The sequence below is a fragment of the Betta splendens genome, chromosome 21, assembly GCF_900634795.4.
Source record: "Betta splendens chromosome 21, fBetSpl5.4, whole genome shotgun sequence".
NCBI lineage: Eukaryota > Metazoa > Chordata > Actinopteri > Anabantiformes > Osphronemidae > Betta > Betta splendens.
In genome coordinates, this window is record NC_040899.1 from 5,264,632 (window position 1) to 5,287,744 (window position 23,113).

General features: G+C 49.5%; 1 protein-coding gene and 1 long non-coding RNA gene across 3 annotated transcripts in view; one reads left to right on the plus strand and one right to left on the minus strand.

The window, feature by feature from the left end:
• LOC114846734 (uncharacterized) overlaps positions 1-23,113 on the minus strand; it is a 94,939-nt gene that overhangs the window by 63,849 nt on the left and 7,977 nt on the right. The gene's annotated exons all lie outside the window — the stretch shown is intronic.
• On the plus strand, positions 19,064-20,657 carry LOC121201908 (uncharacterized). Its single transcript, XM_041068845.2, has 2 exons — positions 19,064-19,976; positions 20,064-20,657. Exons 1-2 carry the CDS (start codon positions 19,089-19,091, stop codon positions 20,433-20,435), a joined length of 1,260 nt encoding a protein of 419 aa, XP_040924779.2. The 5' UTR covers positions 19,064-19,088; the 3' UTR covers positions 20,436-20,657.

Sequence of the window (23,113 nt, forward strand, 5' to 3'; positions counted from 1 at the left end):
CGCCGGCCCTCGCTCCTTTTCTCTCTCATCCCTTCTCTTCTGCAGCACAATGGGCCCGGCATACAGATGCATGGCGCCGGCCGCCTTATTAGCCACGTCGACTCGGGGTCAGCTTTGGAAATGGAAGCGGAGTCCTGATTACAAGCAGATAAGCTAGAACACACAGGCCCCAGCAGCCTTGCAGCACCGCTTCACCTTGACTCTGCAGCGGAGGATTAGAAGTCATGTTGGACACGGTTTTAATATTGATGCGTCTCTTTATTTTAAATCAAAAGCAAATTCAATAATTGCTTCTAATTGTATCTTAGGGAAAAGTCTGAGTCACGGATTTGGGAAAAAAAGTGCCTTGAAAGCAGTGAACCTGGAAAAGTGTATGAAAATTCCCGTTTTTCGGGATCTAATTGGCTGCCGCCGCTCCGCGTCTCGCTGCCACGGGAACCCGCGCCGCCCCGTCGCTGCCTTTCATCTCGCACCGCGGCGCTCGAACGCGAGGCGCTCGCAGGAAAACGCGGACGCGCGGAGCATCATCGTCCAGAGTCGAGGCGATCAATCGGGACGCGGGTCAGAATACGTCAGGAGAACACGAGCTCTCAATCCTTCGCGCGCGGGGAGAGATGCCAAGATATCACTCTAATTGTCCAATTACATGGGATCTATCTGCTCCTGCCCACCCTGAACCAGCCACTCCTCCCCAAAATCATGTTTTTGGGAAGATCAGTCTGATGGTTGCGGCGCTTTCTCTTTTTTTCCCTACCGTGAATCAGGGCTTGAATGGTGGAGATAACTGAGGAATCGCTCACGTTTCTCCCTCAGAGAGCTGGTGTTCGCTACCTCACAGAGTTCGCATGAATAATATTAACATCAAAGAGAGATTCTTGGAAACCATCTGATCAAGCTGTATCATACATTGCTGTGACATGCTTATAACAACCCCCCCTCCTCCTCAAACCTCCACCTCTCCTCCTCCTCCTCCTCTTCCTCCTTCTCATCTTCCTCTACCCCACACACATCCACACTCTATACGCTGACACGCCTTACATATATTGGTATTCTCCCAGCGTAAAGGGGGGATCCAGGAACTTCAAAGAACCCATTTCCACTACTACTACTACTACTACTGCTACTACTACTGCTGCTGCTTACTGATACGATACGGCACCGCGGCTGAACACTGAGTGCTCCCGGCACGCTGCTCTCAGAGCAGGAAATACTGAGCAACGGAGCCCATACACGCTGAAACATCCACGATGTGTTTAGCGAAAATATTCTGACCCATTTTCCCTCCACTCATTCAGCTTCATCGTGCGCATCCTTCTTATTCAAATTGTGGAGGAGGCACCTAGTGCCGATTCAAAAGCTGCTAAATATTTCACCCAAGTCGCGGGATTTTAATGCAGAACAGTGTAAGCGAAGGCATCGCGGTGGTGTGCGACAAGCGGGCGGATGGAGGAATGATTATTCTTGATGTTTGATGACTAAATAAATAAACAGTGCGGAGGAACAGCTTGCAGCTCTGCCACTCATCCAACCAACCAACTAACCAACCAAATGCCAAGCGAGCCCCCCACCACCACCAAAAAACACACACACACACACACACACACACACACACACACACACACACACACATGAAAAAGATGAACTTATTGAGGTCTCTATTACCATGGCAACACAGAATAGTTTTGATGATGTTCCTTCCCAGTCGGCAGGCAGGGCTTGGCCGAATCACGGCACAGATTGGTGCTCCGTGGCTTGTTACTAAGGGCGGGTTTAAAACGTGCAGAGAGAGAGAGAGAGAGAGAGAGAGAGAGAGAGAGAAAGAGAGAGAGAGGGGGAGAGAGAGAGAGAGAGAGGCGCAGATGGTTGGAAGAATTGCCACTTTGAAGAAAACCCCAACCCACACTCACAACTGGGTTCTGCAATATTGATTTGAATGGATGGAAGGGAAGAAAACCTAGTGGCCTATGAATAAGTAAGTGATGGATAATATGAGCTAAATCAAAAGCCATTCAAACCGAATAGGATATGCGTTCTCAATGATGCAGAGGTCCAGTGCGTCGCTCTCTCTACATGAGGGCGCAGCAAACTATGTGGTGAACAGCACTGTCAAGCCTCCGCGTGTCGTATCTCTAATACGCCCCAACTAAAAAGCTCAGAATAGAGACACAAGAGCAAAAGAGGAAATCAAAAAAGATCACAAAGATCTCTGCTGAATGAATCTTAAGCTTATTTAAATGAACCAAATCTCTTTGCTCACATTACTTTTAATATTAATCATCATTTCACATGAGAAGCGCCGCAGATTTGAATTAAAAATTGATTTTTGATGGACAAAACCACAAACCAATGTGAGTCTAACATGTCTCACGCCACCACTACAGCTTATTAGATTGCCAAAGTGACTGCTGGCTATTTTGTTTGGCTTTTAAAACCTTAATTACGAATTTCTTCACAACACTTGAGAGGCCCCCGTTCTTTCTGAATAAACAACACACAGTCATCAGGGGTTTTAATTTACCCAGCAGGAGAACTTGTGCTAAATACCATGTATTTGAAAAAAGAAACTCCAGCGAAACTTAAGCTTCTCCCGCTCTCTTTCTCCCCCCCTGCACCCCACCCCCCCCCCTCGCTGCAGCCGGGCCCTGCCAGCGCCGGCTGGGATCCGTGTTCGACACGGCGACACCGCTGTTCTGACAGGCCCGGCCCGGAGACGCCGGGCCGACGGCGTGGCACCGCTCACACAGGCGCCGGCTCCCGCGCACCGTCCCTCTGTCGCCCACCATTCCTCCCCCCTCCTCTTTCACTTCGACCCCACAACCCTAAATCCCCGCAGCACAAGGCGACACAGCAGACAGGTGACCGTAAACAATTAATCAACATGGTGACACCTCTACATCTGCCAGGCCCAACATGGGGAGGGGAGCTGTCAGCTAGCAAAACAAAGCAGCTCACACGCGCACGCACACACACATACACACACACACACACACACACACACACACACACACACGCACACACACACACACCGGTGAGTGGCTCCGTAGCTCATAAAAAATGTCACTCACAAAACGCTGAAACTTGTAGGTATAAAATATTTACCCCACGCGCCACAGAGGCAGCGGCGTGACATACACATTTAAACGAGCGACTCCTTTCATCAGCCCTCACGCGTCACCAAATGGCACTTGCCAGTCGCGGCGCGGCGACACAACTTGCTGCTGAATCCGATTTTAAAAACGGAGCCGCGGAGGGTGTCGTATCACCAGTGACACGCGCGTGTGTTAAAACGTTCCAAAACACGTGCCTGCAATTAAAGACGATGATTACTTCATTTAGTTGTGTTATGATGATCTGTTAAAGGGCCAGTGAGGAGAGTGATTTTATTCCTTCTAAAAAAAATATGGCTTTTAAACCTCACAACCTGAACATATTTAAACGGTGCTAATGGAAAACTGTTACAGCCTTGACGAGTCTGAATCGATTTTCTTCCTTTATTTTTAAATTGTCTTTTTAATTGTGAAAATAAAAGTTCCAACTCTGATCAGATCTCCTCTGTTATCTTCTACAAATGGTTCTGGATGTTTTCCTTCATATGTCGGCATTGTCTTCACCCCCCGGCCCCCGGCCCTGCTGCCCCCGGCCCCCAGTGGCATATTCATATGAATGAGTGGAGCTAACAGGTGATGAATGACAGAGCCCATGGTGGCCTATTGTCACCGAGGACAAGGACCATATGAGTTGGAGATGGAGGGGTCAGCGCTGGGATGCTGCTGCTAAACCTTGGGCCATACGACTCGTGTCATCCGTCAACACGGACACATTAAAACAGCTCCTCGGCTACGTCGGGCTCACTTATGAGAACGCGTGGAAAGCGGCTTCAGGCCGACGCGTGCCGTGAAACGGCATTTCGTCAGACGATCCCAGGACAAACTTTTACGGGTGTTTCCAGCTCATTTCCATCCGCCGATATTTTGCTGGAAGTGGCTATTTTTAGCGGGACCCCGTTGACACGCACACGCAGAAAGGTAGCGTGTGCCTGTGCGCAAACACTCCTGGGGATTCTAATAACAATGCGGGGGTCCCGGGGAGCCAGAGCTGCCAGAGCCGCCGGGCCTTTGTTTCAAGGGGCCGCTCATTACATCACAGTTCCACAGATAAGGCTCCTTCGGGGGATGCAGAAGGATTGTTCCTCACTCCATGTCCACCTTTCTGTTAGCGCAGGCCTAAAACACAGATTTCTGCCATGAACAGAGTTCTCCCCTAAGGATTAATGCTTTCAATAAGAGGTTGTAGGTAAATAGTGCCGCTCACCCGGTGATGGGAGGAAGGGAGGAGAAAAGAGGAGGAGGAGGAGAGGAGAAAGGGGAAAAAAGACTTAGCTTAACCTGCCATTTTCATGAAGGTAATCATTAAGCTGCCGGTGGGGAACTCGTGGGATGAGAGCTGGAAGCAAAACAGCAAAGTTACCATTTGATTTTGTTTTCGTCACGCCGCCGCCGCCATTCGGGGGGTTTTCACATACAGAGGGAGAGATGTTTACAGTAGTTTTGGCTTGTTTGGTGCTCGGGTTCGACGGCGCCTCACACATCAAATTGAAGCAAAGTGCAACATGCGAACGCCGCGACAACAACACTCGCACGTTGCACTTTGACAGCGAGCGGAAGCGGGTGAGAATTGGGAGGCAGGCGTCCCCTGGGAACGCGCGCGACTGTGGCTTCAGCGCTGCTCTACTGTAAAACGGAGGAGTTCCTCATCTGTAACAGTAAAACAACATTCTGATCAGTTCAATGCAATGAATGAAGTTAGTAAGGCTGACGGCAGTCCGGGGTCAAAGGTCAGCAGCTGCACGTGTCGCAAATGAGAGCTTAATGTAAAGCCTGACTCGCTCCCCTTTGAGAACCGTACCGGTAAATACTGATAAAAGGAGCAGTTCGTGCAGCAGTCTCTCAAACGGAACGTTTTGTGATGGAGCACCTTCAGACTTGAAGTCGTTTTGAATCGCTCATTTCTGTGCTGCAGCTGGTTTACAGAAGGTCTTTGTGTGAACGCGGCCGACTGACAACAGACCGGCGTTTAACACGCCGTGGTCATTAATGGCCAGGGGACCAGTGTGTAATGAAAGCGCTCCGTGATCCCACTCGCTCAGACAAACCTGACGGCACTTTCATCACCTCGCCGCCTCTGTCTGTCCGTGGCGCTTTAATGTTCCACAAATGCCACCAAGACCATTTTTTTAAGAAAAGATCAAAAGGCGAGCATGGATTTTTAGAAATGTTTGATTTATCATTCATGTTTTGTGCATCTGTTTACGGGGCTCAGTGTGAAAGCTTTCTGCTAACTGGAACAAACCAGCCAATAAACAAACTGAATGGACAGAAGGCCAACGCGCCTTAAACACTGTTATTATCCTGGAATACGTGATGAGCTCGGACACCTTTATCCTATAAATCGTGTGCAAAACCTTTTCTCATTTGCTTTTGCTTTTCATGCTGCCGTCCGTTATCGCTGTGCTACTGGATGAGGGGAGGGACGCGTCTGCTGCTGATTCAACCCCACGGCCCTTTTCAAAGGTGCGATTCGTGGAGCCGCTGATGGGAACTTGATGTGATTTTGTCCACCTTGTTTATTTGAACAAAAGCCTCAAATATTCATTTCACAACCGAATCAACAAGTTTGGAGCCGAGGAATGAAAGGTGATTTCAGGACCGTTCTATTAGACTGTGTATTTGGGGGCTTGGGGTTCGGCCCAGCACTTCTCTCTCCATGCGAGCGACGCTCCTCCGGTAGTGCTCTAATTACCCATACGGGAGTAATTGGTCGTCCTCCGTGTACAATGACCCCCGTCCCGCGCTTTGTGCATACGTGTGGGCAAGCACACATCCGAACGCGTGCATGTGTGCAAATCGAGTTTTCACCCTGACAATCGCAGCTTTAATTAAATTAAAGCGGAGGTGTTAAAGCCGTTGATTGTCAATGCGAGCGGGTGAGGAGCCCGTAATACAATGCATATCAATGCAGCCACGAGTGGCTGCGGTCCCCCAGGTGTCAGCCAAATGAGTGTGAATATTCAGCTTTTTCCCCTCCACTTAACTCTCATTTCACTCTGATGACATTTTATTAGCCTTCCCTTGGCAGCGCTGGCGGGTTAGCGATCTGAAGAAAACAGATTTTTTTTGAGCCGTGCATTTGATCCGAATACAAAAAGATGGGAACACAAATAAACAAGAGGAGAATAAAACGTCTGAGTCTCGGCGCGGAGGTTTGGCTCGTCTGGCTCTTTCGCTTCATGTGTTTCTGTCGCTAGTTGAAAGCAAATGCAATAACCTCTAAGTAACATCTGTAACATCAATACGTAGCATTTTCATCATTAATAGCAGCGGTGCTGTTATTTTTAGAGGAGCATGACGTCCGCGGCCTAAAGAGATGCTGCTTCTCCTTCCCACGGTCGTCTCCATGGTCTCCATGCCAGACGAGACGGACCCTCGCTCCTCGCGGCCACTCACAGTCCACCTCCCTGCACTCCTGCACTTCCTATCGATTCAAATGAAAACAAGTTGCCAATCCAAATAAACACCATGTCAGGGAGTCATCCGAGCAGACAGAAATATCTGCCCAGCATGATACCATAGGGCAAGAAAACCACGGGGGCTCTGGAGCTCCTGACCTCACGGGGGGTCCACGGAGGCTGCTGAGGTGTATGTGTGTGGACGCATGCGTGCGCATATGTGCATGGGTGCACATATGAGCGACTAATCACGTGTGGGCTTGTGACTCCATCCAAGACATTTATCTGGTCAATAAGTGCTATCACTGTTATTGCAACCTCTGCACTGGACTATAAACACTTCAGAAGAGACTCTTAGCGGAGCCTCACATCTGCCTGTGGCACCACACGAGCCGACTCACACTGACGCTTCCCTTGCAGTGACCAGTACTACTCTTCACTCCTATAGGACTATCGGCATTAGCCGGGTGTTTCCCGTGACTGGATGGTGTCTAGCTTTGTTCCAGTCACTCTGCACAGGGCTCTGTGGTGGTATGGAAATTTAAAACGCCATCCTTTAGGGGAACTCTCTGAATGCGCCCCACATATGGGTAATGATCTGCGGTTGGGACACTGGGTAGTGGTAGTTCCCTTGAGCAGCGCAGGGAACTTTTGACCTCTGCTCGTGTCCTCGTGTGGTCCCTCCGGGCCCCGCGGGGCAGAGAGGCCACAATAATCAGTCGGACCCCACTGAGCGCGAGCATAGCCGGAGCACACCAGGGTCAGAGAGAAGGACAAGGCAGAGTGATCCAGCCGGGCAAAGGGGAATGTGTGTGTGTCGCGTGGTGTTTTTAAGGTCATGCTAATTGCCACGGCTGTACAGCATGCTTTCAGTTAGCCCCGGCTCTGCTGAGGAAGAGGAGGAGGAGGAGGAGGAGGAGGACTAGGAGGCTGGTAGAGGAGGTGGTGGTACAGGTGTGGACCTTTAATTAAATACCACTACAAAGGTTAATGCGTAGAACCAGGAAGTGCGCCCACCTTTAAGTGGAGGACATTTAAACACAGCTGAGAATATGCCCCTCACTGTGTGTGTGTGTGTGTGTGTGTGTGTGTGTGTGTGTGTGTGTGTGTGTGTGTGTGTGTGTGTGTGTGTGTGTGTGTGTGTGTGTGTGTGTGTGTGCGCGTGTGCGTGTGTGTGTGTCCATAAGTTCATGAGCAAAAACCAGAGCTGAAAGATGAGGTGAAAATTTCAAAAAGTGGAAAAAAAAGAAAATCATTCAATTTTCTTTAGAGGTGCAAGAAACGGAGTCTGCGATACTGCGATGTAATGAAAGTTGACAGCCTTTGCACAGAAATAGAACTAAAGTTAACCTATCACGAAGGAGTAGTTAAAAAATACCCAGGGTGAAATTAGAAGACTATAGGCTGCGAGCTCTCCAGTGTCCTCAACTAATTTCATCCTCTGTTACGTGTGAACTATGGCATTCGCAAAATATATTAGAAGCTATATTAAGCTGCATTATCACTCCATGAATAACCTTAAACACTTTGCGTGTGCTTGTGTGCGACCCCTGATAATTAGTGCCATCTGCCATACGAGAACACCTCTGGAGAGACGGGCCGTCGCCGGAGAAGCAGGACGGACAATTTGACATCAATTTCCCCGTTAGTGAAGAAAACAGGTGCACGGGGAAGTGAGCGATGGAAACAGGAAGCGCGGACACGTGTGCTAATGAAGCCAGACACGGAAATGGACGATTCATCAGGCCTCACGTCTCATCGCGACGTCCATTTTGTCGGACGGGGCCGCGAGGGTTCACAGCCGCACGCGGAGCCATTCGATGGTCAGATCACTCAGGAAAAGCAACGGCGCCTCGACCCCTATTATCATTTTGGCTCGGAATCAGCGTCAGAATTAAGAACGCTCACTGGAGCGCGCAGGAGCTGTTGTTCCTCAAAGTCGTCACCAGGAAACTGAGGACGGGAAAGAATAGGGCTTAGGGAGCGTTTCAGCACAACAAAGATGCTCACAAAGCCCAATAATATGCACAGATCCAGCAATTCAGTATATCCTCCTCAGCGAGAGAGAGAGAGGGAGGGCGAGCGAGAGAGAGAGAGAGAGAGAGCCCCCTTTCATGTCGCATCTCACATTAGACAAAACACACGTTATTGTCTTTGCACGAGCGCAGGTTCGGGTGAACGCCGCCCCTCGCGAGCGCCGGCGCCGGCGGCGGCCGGTGTTGAGTCCCGGCGGAGACACGGGGCCGCGTTTGATGAACCGCGACAAGGCCGCGGAGAGCGGCCGAGCAGCGGTTTTGGTTCCTCCAAACTTCCTCAAACATGCCATTAGGCTTTCACTCAAAGCGCTAATTGGGCATTCATGTGGCGTTTTGTTTGTTTATCACCGCGCCACCACAGCAAGTCTTGGTTCAACACATCTCATTTTCATCCGCGACATGAAAGCCGGAGACAGTGGAATTTTCTGCACTGTATTTCAGCCATGGAGCATAATCTCAGTTAACACAAGCCGGTCCCAGTTCTCTTTTGCTTTGAATTACCACCCGCAGTGGTTTTGTTGTTCTCCCACCATCCCCCATGTTTTGTTAAATAATTCATTCTGCCTTTAAATTTTACTCTTAGCATATACCTTTTTGAATGCAGAGCTGGCGGAGGGAGACTTGAAATGTTTGTTTTTGGTGGCGTGCGCCTGCTTGCTCGGGAACGGACCGGAACACGAATATGGTCCGATTTGAAGGCCCTGCCACCAACACGTCCATCTGCTGCTGCACATTTCTCCCTCACCTTCTGATCCACAAACCAGAAATCTCGCCCCGCGCCGCCCGAAGCCTGATATGTTATCATTTTCATAACAAGCCTTTCTTGTGTCGGCACATCGCCGCTTCTCTTTCCCCGCTGTTCTTCTGTAGCCGCAGCGATGTTCCTCAACTGTTTCCAGGGTTTCGAGTTCGGGGTATGTCTAAGCCGCCGCCCGGCTAAGAGCTGAATCTGGCCTCTTTCAGACTCACAGCTTGCGTCCGCCTCTATGCCGCTCCACCTCCTCCTTCGCCTCGTCCTCCCGCCGGTTCCTGCTTCTCCTCGGCTTCCATGTTGTAGCGGCCACAAGAGGCTTTTGGGAAACGGCCAATTCCACATCCCGCTGCTGCCATTTTGCCGACCACTGAACATAACGTCCAGCAAATGTTATGCACCACACTGAGGTCCATCAACAAATTCTCTCTGTAGTGACGGTTGACTTGAGCATCATGAAAATAAAAGCTCACACTATGATTAGTTCACTATTTCCCTTGGAATATTAAGAATAGAAACTACTAAAAAGAATTATAATTGAACAATAGTAAAAAGAACCTGACTGTGTGCCTCTGGGCAGTGGGAGGAAGATGTAGAAGCCACCAGTGATGATGAAGGCCGATCATTGCAAAGGCTACTGTACAAACAGCCAGTGAGAAGGGCTCAAATGAGGAACGTGACCTTTGACCCCTCTTCATTTAGGTACTGGTATTTAGGTTTATTTAGCATTTGTTTCTCATGCAGTCCCATCATGCGTGTGGCAAACGTGTCCGCGTGTGATGGCGGCGTGTGAATAAAGACCCTTTAACTTCCCTGGAATTGGATTTTACGGAACATCCGAAGCACGTCTCGTCGGCGTGCGCTCCTCGGCCACTTTTCATCGACTGAGCCGGAGCTTGTAACGTTTATAAAAGCCTTTTAGCACCAAACAACCATACGATACATTCAAATCCACCAGAACATCCCACCATTCAGCGCTTGAGCTCTGTGTAGAAGTCATTCTTCCAAAACTGATGAGAAGGTAAGAATGGATTTACTGTGGGAAGAGGCTGCGAGCATCTGCCTCCTCGCGCTGGCGACTGATTACGTTTAAAAATTAATCAGTTATGCAGTGTGTAAAAACAGAATTCATTCTTCTTCCTTGCTAACATTCTTGACTTCCTGCTGTTCCCCGGCTTCGACTCGCGCGCCGGGTGCCAAGAAACCGGTGCAAGGGCACGGCTCGTCACGACGAAGAAAGCCACGAGGCAGCGTCGCAGAAGTCACCTGCGCCTGAGCGTCACAGAGCCAGCGCCGGGGAACGCGCCGGGTGGAGCCGACTTCTGACACCGACGACGCTGACATGCGACTCGGCGGATTTCAAAGCAGCCCGAGATCTGAACTTCCTGGAGCAGGAAAAAGAACAGTGGGGGAAAAAAACAAAAGATCTCGTGAACTCGCTCGTTTTCACCCACTTAAACGCCGCGCGTCACATCAAGCACCGCGGCGGCTGCTCCTCCTTTAAAGATTACTCTCACGACTTGCACTACATCTACGTATTTATTCCTGGAATTTAATTTGAGTCGAAGAAGGCGCGTGGACTGGAGGGAACCGCGGGGGCCACAGATGTGCAACGCGGTCGAGGAAGGAAGGACGACTATGATCTCAAACGCGCCACAAAAGACGCCAACACGTGAAGAAGAAAAAAATCTGTCACTGATAAGTGTGAAAGCAATGTGTTTTACTACATCTCAAAAGGACTGGGGGAGCCTTTTAATGGTTACACACTCATCTCCTCTGCGAGATAATCTCAACTGCTGCTTCCTCCCAATTAACAGAGTTCGCGGAGCACAGGCCTCTCGCCAATGTTTCCCCACACGTGGATCAATTTAGTTCTCCCAGAATCTCAGCTGATTCTCCACAGTCACATAAACATCTATGCAACAACACCTCCTGTATCAGGAAGTGGCCACTGGCCTGACATTATTTATACATGCAGACTGGAGCCGTACTCAGACTGTGCTGTGCTCCGGCACCCTGGGCAGAACGGTATAATTAAATGACTTGACTGAAAGGGATGCGATGAATATCCCAACACTGAGCCGAGCAGAAGCCAGTGGCTGAAGAGGGTAAACGTCGACTCATCAGGAGAACCAGTGCATTCGTATGGGAGGAAGTCACTTCATCACATCACAACATGCTTCCGGTCCAGAGAAAGTTCACAGCCTCGCTTTGTCGCGTTTCATCGCGCAGCAGCAGGACGCCGGCTATACATAAACAAACATAAACACAACCATTATAATTCACTAAACAAACAACACCTGCACCGCCTCTCAGCTGCATATGCTCGCAAACAAATCTACCTGTGGAGCGTGCGGTGCTAAAACTGGAGGCTAATTAAGTGAGAGACAACGACACACAGGGGAGGCGTATTCTGGGAGTCTCATCACAAGCAGCAGCAGCAGCAGCTTCCACTGGTCTGGACTCCTCAGCAAGTGCATTTTATTTTGAAAGGACCACCGTTTCATAGGGCCATAAGCCCGCGTTCACAGGTATCGCATCCAGTCAAGCAGCTTGGATTCTTGCTGTCTGATGAGTTCCTGGATTTAATTTAGTGTTATTAATAATGTACTTAGGAGGGAGGTGTCGAAGGTGGATGGAAGTGTGAGTGTTAGCTCGCAGATGGCGCCTCGAGTCCTGACACCGCGCTGCAGAAGCTGCAGCGCCGAGCACCGCGACCCGGTGCTACTGTGTGTTCTGGAGTGTGATTGATAATGATCCCTTCTGTGAGGGTAAACAAGCGCTCCCATCTGTAGCTGGAAACAATAGCGGAGAAACTCGGTGTGTTTTCAAACACCCCCCCCCCCCCACCCCCCACCCCCCAACACCCAGCTCAGTGCTCCGGGAGAAAATACATTTGCATCGGGGGCCAATGATGCCCGCGCATTGTGATGTAAATAACGCGGTGAATAGAATCTAAATCTAACAACAGGCAAATTGTCCAATTCCAGTGCTCTTACAGTTTTGCATGGCTTGTGATTCGGAAGGCGTCTGCATTAGAAATGCTTTGGCGTGCCGGCGCTAAGAAGCACTCGAAGCACTCCTGGATCCCAGCCTATTGTGGAAGCCGCGCAGCTCCCTGTATTGAGCCTGGCGCCGTAGCCTGCCAGAGAGGTGTAGAAATGCTACGTGCTATTGCGCATCTCCACCGGAGACTTGTGAACCCCCATACTGTAAGTGTCCCATTAACAGTTCCTCTAGGAGACGGGTGAGACTGACTCTAAAAAGCTTCTCTTTGTGTTTCTAATGTATGGCGCTATTGTCAGCGGCGCTCGGAGGCAGCGACGCAAAACAGTCGAGCGTTTATTCAAAATTAGAAAGCAGAAGAAAAAAGCTTTCATACGAGGGAAGGAAAAAAGGCAAATGTGTCGTCTGCGCCACAATCAGAACCAGAAAACCCGTCTGACAATATAGCAAAAATAATGAAACCGTTTTAAGCGCTCACTAACCAGGAGGGTGTTGTTTATAATGTGAAACTGAAGAGGCTGGGAACAAGCCTATTGTGCGCTAGGCAGGCCTCTTATTGGAGAACAGAGCTCCTGCATGTCAAGCAGAGGTGGAGCACTGTCCCTAGAGTCCACTATCACAGCAGGTTAACCTGGCACTGCTTTTCTAAGGACTGATTGCCAAACCCCCCGCAGCTCGAGGTAAACCGACAATTTTCCATCAGCAGGGAATGTGGCTTTATTAGTAAAAGTAGGGGGGAAGGTAGGTGGTAAGAGGAAAAAGTGAAATCAAGTTCACAGTATGTTTGTAGATGGTATGTAGGAGGCAATAAGAGCGCCATGGCAGAGCTTAATCATGAATTGATTATTACAATATTATATTAGCATCTGATGCACAGTAACGGCAGGTAGCGAAAATATTATGGACAACAATTAGACAAAAATAAAACAGCTGCTCCTCCTTCAACGCTTAAACTGCGTTTCCACAGGATTCTGCTTTAAAAACAATCCCAAAAATCTCCAGGGTGTTTTTTTTCCAGTAAAACTTTCAAAGCTGAAACTTGTCTGTTACAGGTAAGACTGGAAAAGACAAGTCAATATCTAAAGACCGGCTTTAATGTGACACAGCATCTCATCTTGCACAGACTTTCTGACAGGTGGGAAAACATTCACCTGAATAAAAAAAAAAAAACCTGCTCTTGTACCAGAGATGAGACAGAGTCTGCACACAGCAAATCAATAGCATCCCCAGGCTGCGAGGGAGCTCCGAAGGGCCAGCTCCACATAAGCTATTGTATTTCTAAACAAAGCACAAGCAGACCGGCGGACCAGTGCAGGCGGCGGCGACTTTTGGGTGAAAAAACGGCCAACTTCGAGGGCAAACAAGCCGAGCCTTATGGTTTTCAAGGTCTCCATTTGTTTTTCCGTGTTCCACTGTCAGGTGCGGGGAAGGGAGAGAGCAGGAGAGGGTTAAAAGGCCGCGGCTGGGATTATAGCTCGAGTGCGGACCCCATACTGTGGCCTGACACGCCGGCCAGCTTACAGTGCATTTTCCTCTGACAACGCGGGGTCGCACGCGGTCACGAGGCGCCGGGCGGCTTCGCGCACGCGCCGAGAGGTGGCCTGTTTCATTAGGGTTTACGACAACAAAGTCAAAATCACCCCAGAGGTCAAAGGTCAAGAGTTTGGGCCGCTCCCCGCGCGTCACGCGTCGGGCGGGAGCTGCTGATCTGTGTCCACTCCACCCTCAGACATGTGCCAACCTGCCGTAATCACCGTCATTCTGCCACCTGATTAGAACCCCGGTCCCCGAGGTATCGCTGTTGAAGCTTCGCTAATTCCACCCTGAGCTCCGCTCCGCGCCGAGCCGAGCCGCCCCAGCTGCTTCTCTGAGTAATGCGTCGCGAGAGGCAGGAGCGCGCTGCCTGATCCCGGATCAGCAGCCACCGACGACACTCTGCAAACATTTTATTCCGGAGTGAATCTGAGTGTGTTTAAACTGCATGCGCTTCCCTTTTGAATCAAACCGCACCTCCTCCCCAATTTTTTATTTTTTTTTATTTTGTCACCAGCTGCGAAAATGCCTCACTTTTCATGTAATTCCCCACTCGCCTGCTTCACTGTAAGCCGCTGTCAACAACGTGTCTGATTTCAGAGTTTGTGGAACCCGGGGCTCCCGCACGGCACTTCCGGAGTGGAGGGGAGGAGGGGAGGACCCCGAGCCCCCCTCCTCCTCACCCCCACCCCTCTCCCTGGGCTCCGGGACGCAAGTAAACTTCGCCAACACGCCTGAGATGAGGCGCCGCGCGCCCGTCAGCGGCTCCTTTGCAGGTGAGCGGAGGCAGAGGGAGACGGGACGGCGTGTCAGTCTGCAAAGAGCCACGCGTGGGGTGTTCTCTCCAGTCATGTTTATATTCATGCTCCGGAAAAACAAATGCGGATCCCTCGCAGAATGTGACACTGAGAGGGGGAGAGGCGCGGTGACAAATCCGTGGCCCTGACAGGCTTTTAGACTCTTACTCATTTGTGTGGAAGCAGACGTCGAACACCAGCTGTCTGTTCATCATTTGGCTCATTTTTATTTACTTATAAATAAATAAATTCATTCTTTGACTTTACCTGACGCCCATTGGTGCAGGTGTAGGAGTGCCATGTTCTGGCTACCCACAATGCATCAGTGGCCTTTTGATTAAACAAATCACAATCTCAATGACGCCGCCATTTTAAAACATTGCTTTTGTTCCACCAATTATTAGGTTTGTTGAACTTCAACTTCACACAACACTGGATGTTTTTAACGACAGGAGAAACATGTTTGTGCTAAGTGCTCAATTACCATGAGAACTTTTAATGACAAAACATTGGTTTTGCCTGTGGGCCCAGAGGAGGTGTGTTGAATGTTGCTAGTTTTACATTTCAGGGCCAAATGGCTGCTATTAGGTCGGAGGTGGGTGCAGGAAAAGTAAGAGCTTTACATAACAATATGCCTTCACCTAGAGGCGTGGGGGAGTTTAACAAAGCGCTGGGGGGGTCGTTTGGAAGGTAACCTTTTGCACCTTAGTGTTAGGGTATGTGTGAATAAATGCAAAGAACAGAACAAAGCCAAGCAAAGCCTTTAGCTCATTTATCCACCAGTTTACTCTGAGCCAAACCACCCGGCACATGAACACAAATACACCAGAAAACATAAAAAACACCAGGCATCGAGCAGCGTTACATCAGACTGGACATTGACATGTCAAGTGCTAACTGACTGCCTGTCAATACACTCACTGACCAGAAAGGTCTCTGACTGTCAGGGGACTGGAGGTATAAGACAGAGCAGGAAAAAAAGCGGAGGTGAAAGTCAATCAAATTAGCTGCTTCCAGCCCACTAAGCTCAGGGAGAGGAGCAGAGCAACCGGAGCCTCTTCTGAGAGAACTGACAGTGTCTGTGGGGTGCAATCTGAGCGGCACCCTGCGGAGAGAGGCTAGCACTGATAAAGCCTGAAGAAAGACCCGGCTTCCTGAGCTTTCCAATAAAGCGGCATATTTAGGAGCATGTCAGAAAGTGCAAGCGATAGCCTGCGTCACTGCGGAAACAAATAATAATATACAGAAAAGCCAGAGAAGTTGAGGAGCACATGCTGATTTGCATGTGACAAAGCCACACCAGCGCGCTGTTTGTTGGACTCCTCTGGTGAATGGAACCCTCTGGAGGGGAGCAGACAGTGAAAATGCCCTTAAGATCAGAGCGATAATGACTCGCTGAGTAAAGTGACTGCATCTGGTTCGAACCCCGTCCGCTTTCGTTTCCGCCCCGCTCCATGAACGCGCCGAGGCCTCTTCACCACCGACGTGTTGTAAGACATTAAACACGCAGCGCCGTCATGTCGCAAGACGTCATGAATGGAATCATGTCACAGCGAAGGGAAATTCACCTCCATATTAAACACACGCACACACGTATGAGACACAAGCCTTGAAGGATTTGAGCTCCAAAAAATCAATACACATTAAAAAAAAATGAACGGCAGAGGAAACAGGCGAGTGAGTGGCGGGGGGCGCAATCAACCCATGCCTGTGTCACGTCACATAAACGCGCTTGAATGTGACGAGCGCTGACTGTTTCTGATGAGACGTGGAAGTGAGCGACAGCGCGGAGGGACTCAAACCTGATGAGAAGACAAACTGTAGTCAGTCAGTGTGAACGTGAGCTTAGTGGAAACGACTGACTAGCTCACTGTCTTCTTGAAGACGACGTAGCTACTTGTTGCTCTTCAACCCGACGCAGGCCTCGCCGGTGAAGGCCGTGAGGCGTGTTGCGTGAGTCGCCGGCGCCCCATAAAACAGAGAGCAGCCGGTCCCCTCCCCACGCAGCGCCCCCCAGGGCACAGCTCCGGCCCGTTTGAAGATCAAAGCCGCCCAGCTGAAGCAGCATGTTTACAGGTGTGGGGAAATTGAAAATTTCCTTGGCTTGAGTGTGGTTCGGAACGGAGGAGGAAGTCTCCAATCAGATGTGCTGGTGTGTGAGTGGGAGCGGGTTCGGACGCGGCGGCGCGGCGCGGACACGCTGCGTCGGGGGGGGGGGGGGTTTCAGCGACATCAGCCGCTGCGCGCCTGCTGCTGGTGTGTTGTGTTTGCAGATAATTGGGCTTTGATGGTACACCTGCTCCTGTCTTGAAGAGCCTTGGCTGCGGCAGAAAAGAGTTACCTGAAAACCCCTCGTATTAACGGCACATTACCCATTGTGGCAAATAAACCGAATTGGCACGACGTCGTGTTGGAGCCATATTGAGAATCTCGCTGCAAAAGCAACAGCAGGGGAGGATGCTGAGTTTGTGATGGATTAGTTGTATTCTAACACTTTTTCGGGGGGGCGGCGACAACAATGAGCGCACCTCAGTCAAGCTTGAGTATGTCATTTACTCTGCACCTCTCCACTTTGTGCTTCTCTGTGTGCATGAGAGGACCAGTCATGCCAAGCTTTCTGCATGAAAGGGAGAGTGTTTAGCTTTTGAGGCTATTTGTGCTTCTGACTCTGTAGTGTTTGTGTCCGATGGGAGGCGCCTGCGCCAGCTTCCTTAAAGGAGTAGGGGGTTTTGTTTGTTTCTCCGCCGTGCCAGGAGAAGTGACAGCCATTCCGGCTCTTTCACAGAAAACACATTCATCTGTGTGAGAAAGGCGGCCGCTGAACTCAGATGAAAGGCCGATGGGGGCTGCGTTGAACAGGAAGGCAGACTGTACATCCACTTCAATACAAACAACATAAGCATGTCACCAGGAGACAGACGGACGGACGGACAGACAGACAGACAGACAGACAGACAGACAGACAGACAGACAGACAGACAGACAGACAGACAGACAGAGATATAATATTATATATATTAAAATTGTTAGTTTATTTATGTAGTTAACTTTTATATAGAGTTAAACAATTATTCTTTCTAATTTGGAAGGTCAGAGCACATCAGCTGCTTGAATGGATCCATATAATAATATAAAAAGTAAAACCTTAATTGAGTTCACATAAAAATGTAGTTTGACCGACGTTTGTTTGTTTAAATAAAGCTGCATCATGACCCTGCCTTTATTTATTTTGTTTTACGGCATTTATTTCATTTTATAATGAATATATCTTACAATGTGAGCTCCTACGTGGGCGTAATGAAATAGCTGCCTTCTTGGCACGGCAGCGCCTTTCTGAAGTGACACTGTGCGACTATAAATAACATGGGCCGGCGAAGGGACGCATTCATTTCATTAGCGCGGCTCAAATTCAATTAGAGGATATAGCGTTTGTTTTCAAAGTTTTCTCTCCAAACACGGCGGTGGAGGCCCATTCATTACAGAGAGGGACGAGCTCCAGAAACTAACTTTAACACGAAGTGTAGGTGTTTGGACTTGGTAGTTTTTGGTAACCAGACTTCTCTGGACCTCCTTTAGCCAAGAGGCTGCTAGCTGGCTGCTCTCATTAGCCACTCATTTCTAAATGTGGTCATTACCTGAGGAGTCGGCAGGGCGTGGTGGGGTTGCTAACTGGGTCGTTGGTACTGGGTCGTTGGTACTGGGTCGTTGGTACCGGGTCGTTGGCAGAGGGTCGTTGGCACAGGGTCGTTGGCAGAGGGTCGTTGGTACCGGGTCGTTGGCAGAGGGTCGTTCATGCATACCAAGCAGAGGACTTGATTGGATACTTCTCACGTTGGCATGGAGGGTTTCGCCCAGTTGTAAAGATTGGATGTAAATTTACACGTCCATGGATCCATAGAAGCAGCTGGCTCTCAATTGAGAGGTCACTCCTTTTGTGCTGAGGTGGATAAATACCCTCACTGGACTCAGCCTACTACCTCAGTGCCCTCAAGAACTTTGTGGTGTACGAAGCTCCTCTCCAAGGAACGAACATGGAGGACAGCCTCACTCAGCGAGCACTGGACCGGATCCTGAACCAAGTCAACCCTTGTGACTCTGATGGAGAAGACTTAGATATTCGGCAGGATTCAAACTCTGATCTGTCTGCCGTGTCTTCAGGTTAGATTTCATTTCATATTATTTCCTATTTCATATTTCAATCAAAACAAGGAAGTGTCAGTCTTTAGCAGACATTCACTGCCATCTGAAGTGTGAGACATTTTTCTACCATAGTTTTTTTAAGGAAGATATTTCAGACAATGTTCATATACAGAGGAGGGGATACTGGAATTATTATTAGTATCTATGCCGGCATTTGTAATATTATTTGACTTTCCCTTGGCTCACAGTTTTACTTTGTTCATACTGCAGATGAGGAGACTGAACCCAAAAAAAAGAGAGGTCTTTTTGGGTCTGACCTGATGGAGACAGCGAAGGATGGGACCGTGTGGCGTGAAGAACGTGTGGGGGCGCCTCTCCCTTTCACCCCCATAGTAGCGTACGCCGCACACGGAGAGCCGACGCCTGCGGCCAAGAGAAGCATCTCCAGTCGCCTCGAGAGCTTCCTGAGGTTCATCACCCTTGACATGCTCCACAGCATCCAGGAATGCACCATTCAACACGCACGGCGAACGGAGCACGACGACTGGTTCATGGACATCCCGGAACTAATGGCATTCATTTCCATTGTCATCCTGCGGGGGGCGATCAGGCTTCCATCACCAGATGACTACTGGTCAGAGGAGATGGGAGTCGCAAAGATCATGGCGACTATGGCGCACGAGCGCTTCGAGGACATCATGCGACACCTGCGCTTTGACGACAGGTCCACACGCAGGCAGCGAGTAAAGACCGACAAGTTTGCCGCAATTTCCGACGTGTGGGGACCCTTTGTCGCGAACTGCGTCACGTCCTACAACCCCGGGCCACGCATGAGCGTGGACACGCTTCTCCTCCCGACAAAGAGCCGCTGCTGTTTCCTGCAGTACGTCCCAACCACGCTTTATGATGAAAAGTTTGGGATCAAGTTCTGGGTCGCTTGCGACTTAAAGACCAAATACATTTGCAACGTCCTCCCGTGTCTTGCCGCGGACCCCACTAGTGTCAGTGGGGAAGATGTGGTGATGCATCTGATGAAACCGTTCCTGAACCAGGGCAGACACGTGGCCACGGACAGTTGCCTCACGTCGCTGTCACTTGCTCAACGGCTGCTTAGCCACAAAACCACCTTCCTCGGCGCAGTCGACAAGAATCGCAGTGAAATTCCAGATTCCTCTAGACAGAGGGCCCGCAAGAAATACACAACTCAGGTACGTTGCAGGTCTTTGCAGGTTTATGTGTTTCTATTGTGTGTGTGTGAAAGTGCCATGAAAATAACAGCTTGTCTCATTTATTAGGTGTTTTCCACCGCCGGTGCCACGCTGACGGCGTACGTGTACGCGCGGAGGAAGACCGTCCGCGTCCTCAGCAGCGACCACAGCGTGGTCCACACGGAGGACTCCTACAGAAACAGGCCGGACACCGTCACCCGCTACAACGCCACCAAGTTCAGCATGGATGTGTTGGAGCAGAAGCTGCGGAGGTACTCTGTGCGCATGGAAACGCGGCGCTGGCCCGTGGCCGTGTTCTACAACATGATTGACATGGCAGCGCTGAATGCGTATGTGCTGTACCAAGCGTGCACGGGGGGGAAGGAGAGGCGGGGGGCCTTCCTGTTGGCGCTAGCAACTGAGCTGGCTAACCCTCATGTGGGCGGAGTGAATACCTGAAATGCACTCGCGCACGATTCACCATTACTTGCAAATATGTGTAAAGAATTGAATTTTACTGTTTTTGAATTGAGTTGAATTTTTTTGTACTATTTTTTAACAATAAATTTCGCCAACAAAGGAAAATACCCATGTGTGTTGATCTCTTACTAAAATGACAAAGTGCAACACAAGTTTGGTTGAATTGGCTCAGCAAAGGCAAGAGGCCTTCAAACAGGAAGCGGAATTACGGCCCACTACATAAAACGTCCACTTTAAAAAGCAATTAATGATAGAAACAAGCGAACTTCGTTCATTCAGAAAAAGTGCAGGATTTAATTGGATAATTTAAACTAATATTGTTTTTGTTGGGCGAGTGAAAACACACTAACCAAACTAACCACTAACCACACAATTAAGGGGTTTGTACGTAAATTTGGAAAAAACGAAGATCCAAAAACAAACGTCATATGTAACAGTATATTCTAACATTTGACTTAATTTTAAAACATGTTTAAATGTCGAGAGCCTTTTAGTCATTAAAAGTCTGCGCAACCATTTAGAAGTCGGGTATCAGGGCCTTTAAAACGTGCGTCATGACGTAACAATTCTAAAAGTAAGGAAAGAGAAATAATCTATGAGATTAAATTAAACATTGAAAAAAACAGGCGTTAAACTGCTTTGTTAATTATCAATGACGGTGGCGGTGCTCTACAACTGCTGGTGCTTTGGTGTCATATTTTTATGATTTAAACTGATGCAGGAATAAACGATTTATTACAAGTCGTTGCACGCAAAAGCAACGTCTCACAATCAACGTGGATCGTGTGTGAGTGGAGGTGGAGCGAGAGAGAGAGAGAGAAATTTTGAAAGCAGCACATAAATTCACCTGCCATGACTGACAGGTCTGATGCGTCGTGGCTGCGCACAAACACGTACAGTACGCGACAAGCAAACACGCACGCACGCGCGCGCTGTAGGGCATCACTTGAGCGCGATGACTTGATTTCATTCCCCGGAGGCCGACAGTCACACCCGCTCCTCGCGGCACCGTCGTACTCCAGCTCCGTCCCAACCCCAATTAACACGCGCGCTATTTTAGCTCTCGTCGCGAGCCACGGCGAGGCTTCATTGAAACATTTAAACAACGTTCTCCCGAACGTGGACGGGCTCGTGTCAACTGGTGCTGATCACACACGTCCCTTAAACATGGTCGATGGAGGCACATCCTCCGCTTCCAGCCCCCTCCCTGTCTCTTACACACACACACACACACACACACACACACACACACACACACACACACACACACACACACACACACACACACACACACACACACACACACGTTATGACAAAATGAAGTTGTATTCACATCACATGCAGTGTTAAATAACTGCACATTTGCCATTTTCAGAGTAAAATATTTAGTTTTCCTTCTATAGTTGGATGTGACAAAACCAACTTGTTTTTCTCTGAATCAATAAAGAAATATTAAATGTGTTTAACATCGCCTTCATAAAGACTCGCGTCTTTTTCTCGTGTGAAATCAATCCGCTTTTACTCTGGGCGCCTTCGGCGCAGGCAAAATGTCCTCCTTAACTTTAAAAAACGCTCCTGACGGCGTCGTCCACAAACTGCAGCCGAACCCAAAATGTGCGTGTTTTTACAGTACAGTGTCTTTACAGTATAGACAACAATGTGCAACAAAGGGCCGCGAGACGGGGGAAAACGCGCTTCCTCCTCCGCGGATCAATATCAGCGCAACGGGAGCCGAACAGGAACCGGCATCGACATCGACCTTTCCCGTTCCCCGCAGGTCACGCCTTCCTCCACCGGAGAGGTCACGGCACCGACCACCGAAGGGGCCGAAATTCACCTGGCAGATGAGCTGCGTACACACACGACTGTTTTCCCTTTGGGATTAGAGCAAAGCCGCTCGTCAACACAGTTTTTCTTGCTCGAATAAGTTTGCCTTCATTTCATCTGCTTATAAATAAAAAATAAATAACCGCAAACTACAAATAATCTAAAATAATGATTTTACTAAGTTATAAATGCGCCTTTGTAATTATTTTCGTCGATATGATGCGTGTTCAACATGGCTTCCCTGGGGACGCTTCCAAAGTTTTTACATCGTGCACCGTTTATAACAGGAAACAGGAGCTCCACAATGAGACAGACGTAGAGCCAGTGGCGGCGGCGGAGAGTGGGCCTGCAGCGGACCGCAGCCGCAATCGCAACCACCCCCTCTGGTAAAAGCCATTTTTCTAAACATCCTCCAAACACGACCAATGAAGCACTGACGGCAGAGGAGCGCTGTTTGCGGACACACGCGCAACAACCACCTGGCAGACGCACGCGCCTTTTTTTCTCTTTTGGCCGCGTCATTTAATGCATCTGCAGCCTCAGATTGGGCCTGCTCCCACTGTGCCTCAGATCTTTATGAACAGTCCGAGTCCAGCCTGAAATCAGCTCGCAGCAAACACCCAGAATTGGAATAAAACCACCTAAATTAAGAGCAGGGCTGCAGCGTTGCTACCGGCCTCCATTAGCAGGATGCAACTACAGGAACCAAGCAGCTGAGTCCAGACAAGCTCAAGTTCACGGCTGCTCCTGTGCAGTGGAGTGTCCAGTCTAGAGGCTGAGGGGGGGTGCGGGGTCACGTTAGGGCCCAAAGCCTGTGTTTTGAAATAAAC

Coding starts and splice junctions, on each gene's coding strand:
- LOC121201908 (XM_041068845.2), top strand. CDS start 19,089: ATGGAGACAGCGAAGGATGGGACCGTGTGGCGTGAAGAACGTGTGGGG. Junction 19,977..20,063: donor GCAAGAAATACACAACTCAG/GTACGTTGCAGG, acceptor CTCATTTATTAG/GTGTTTTCCACCGCCGGTGC.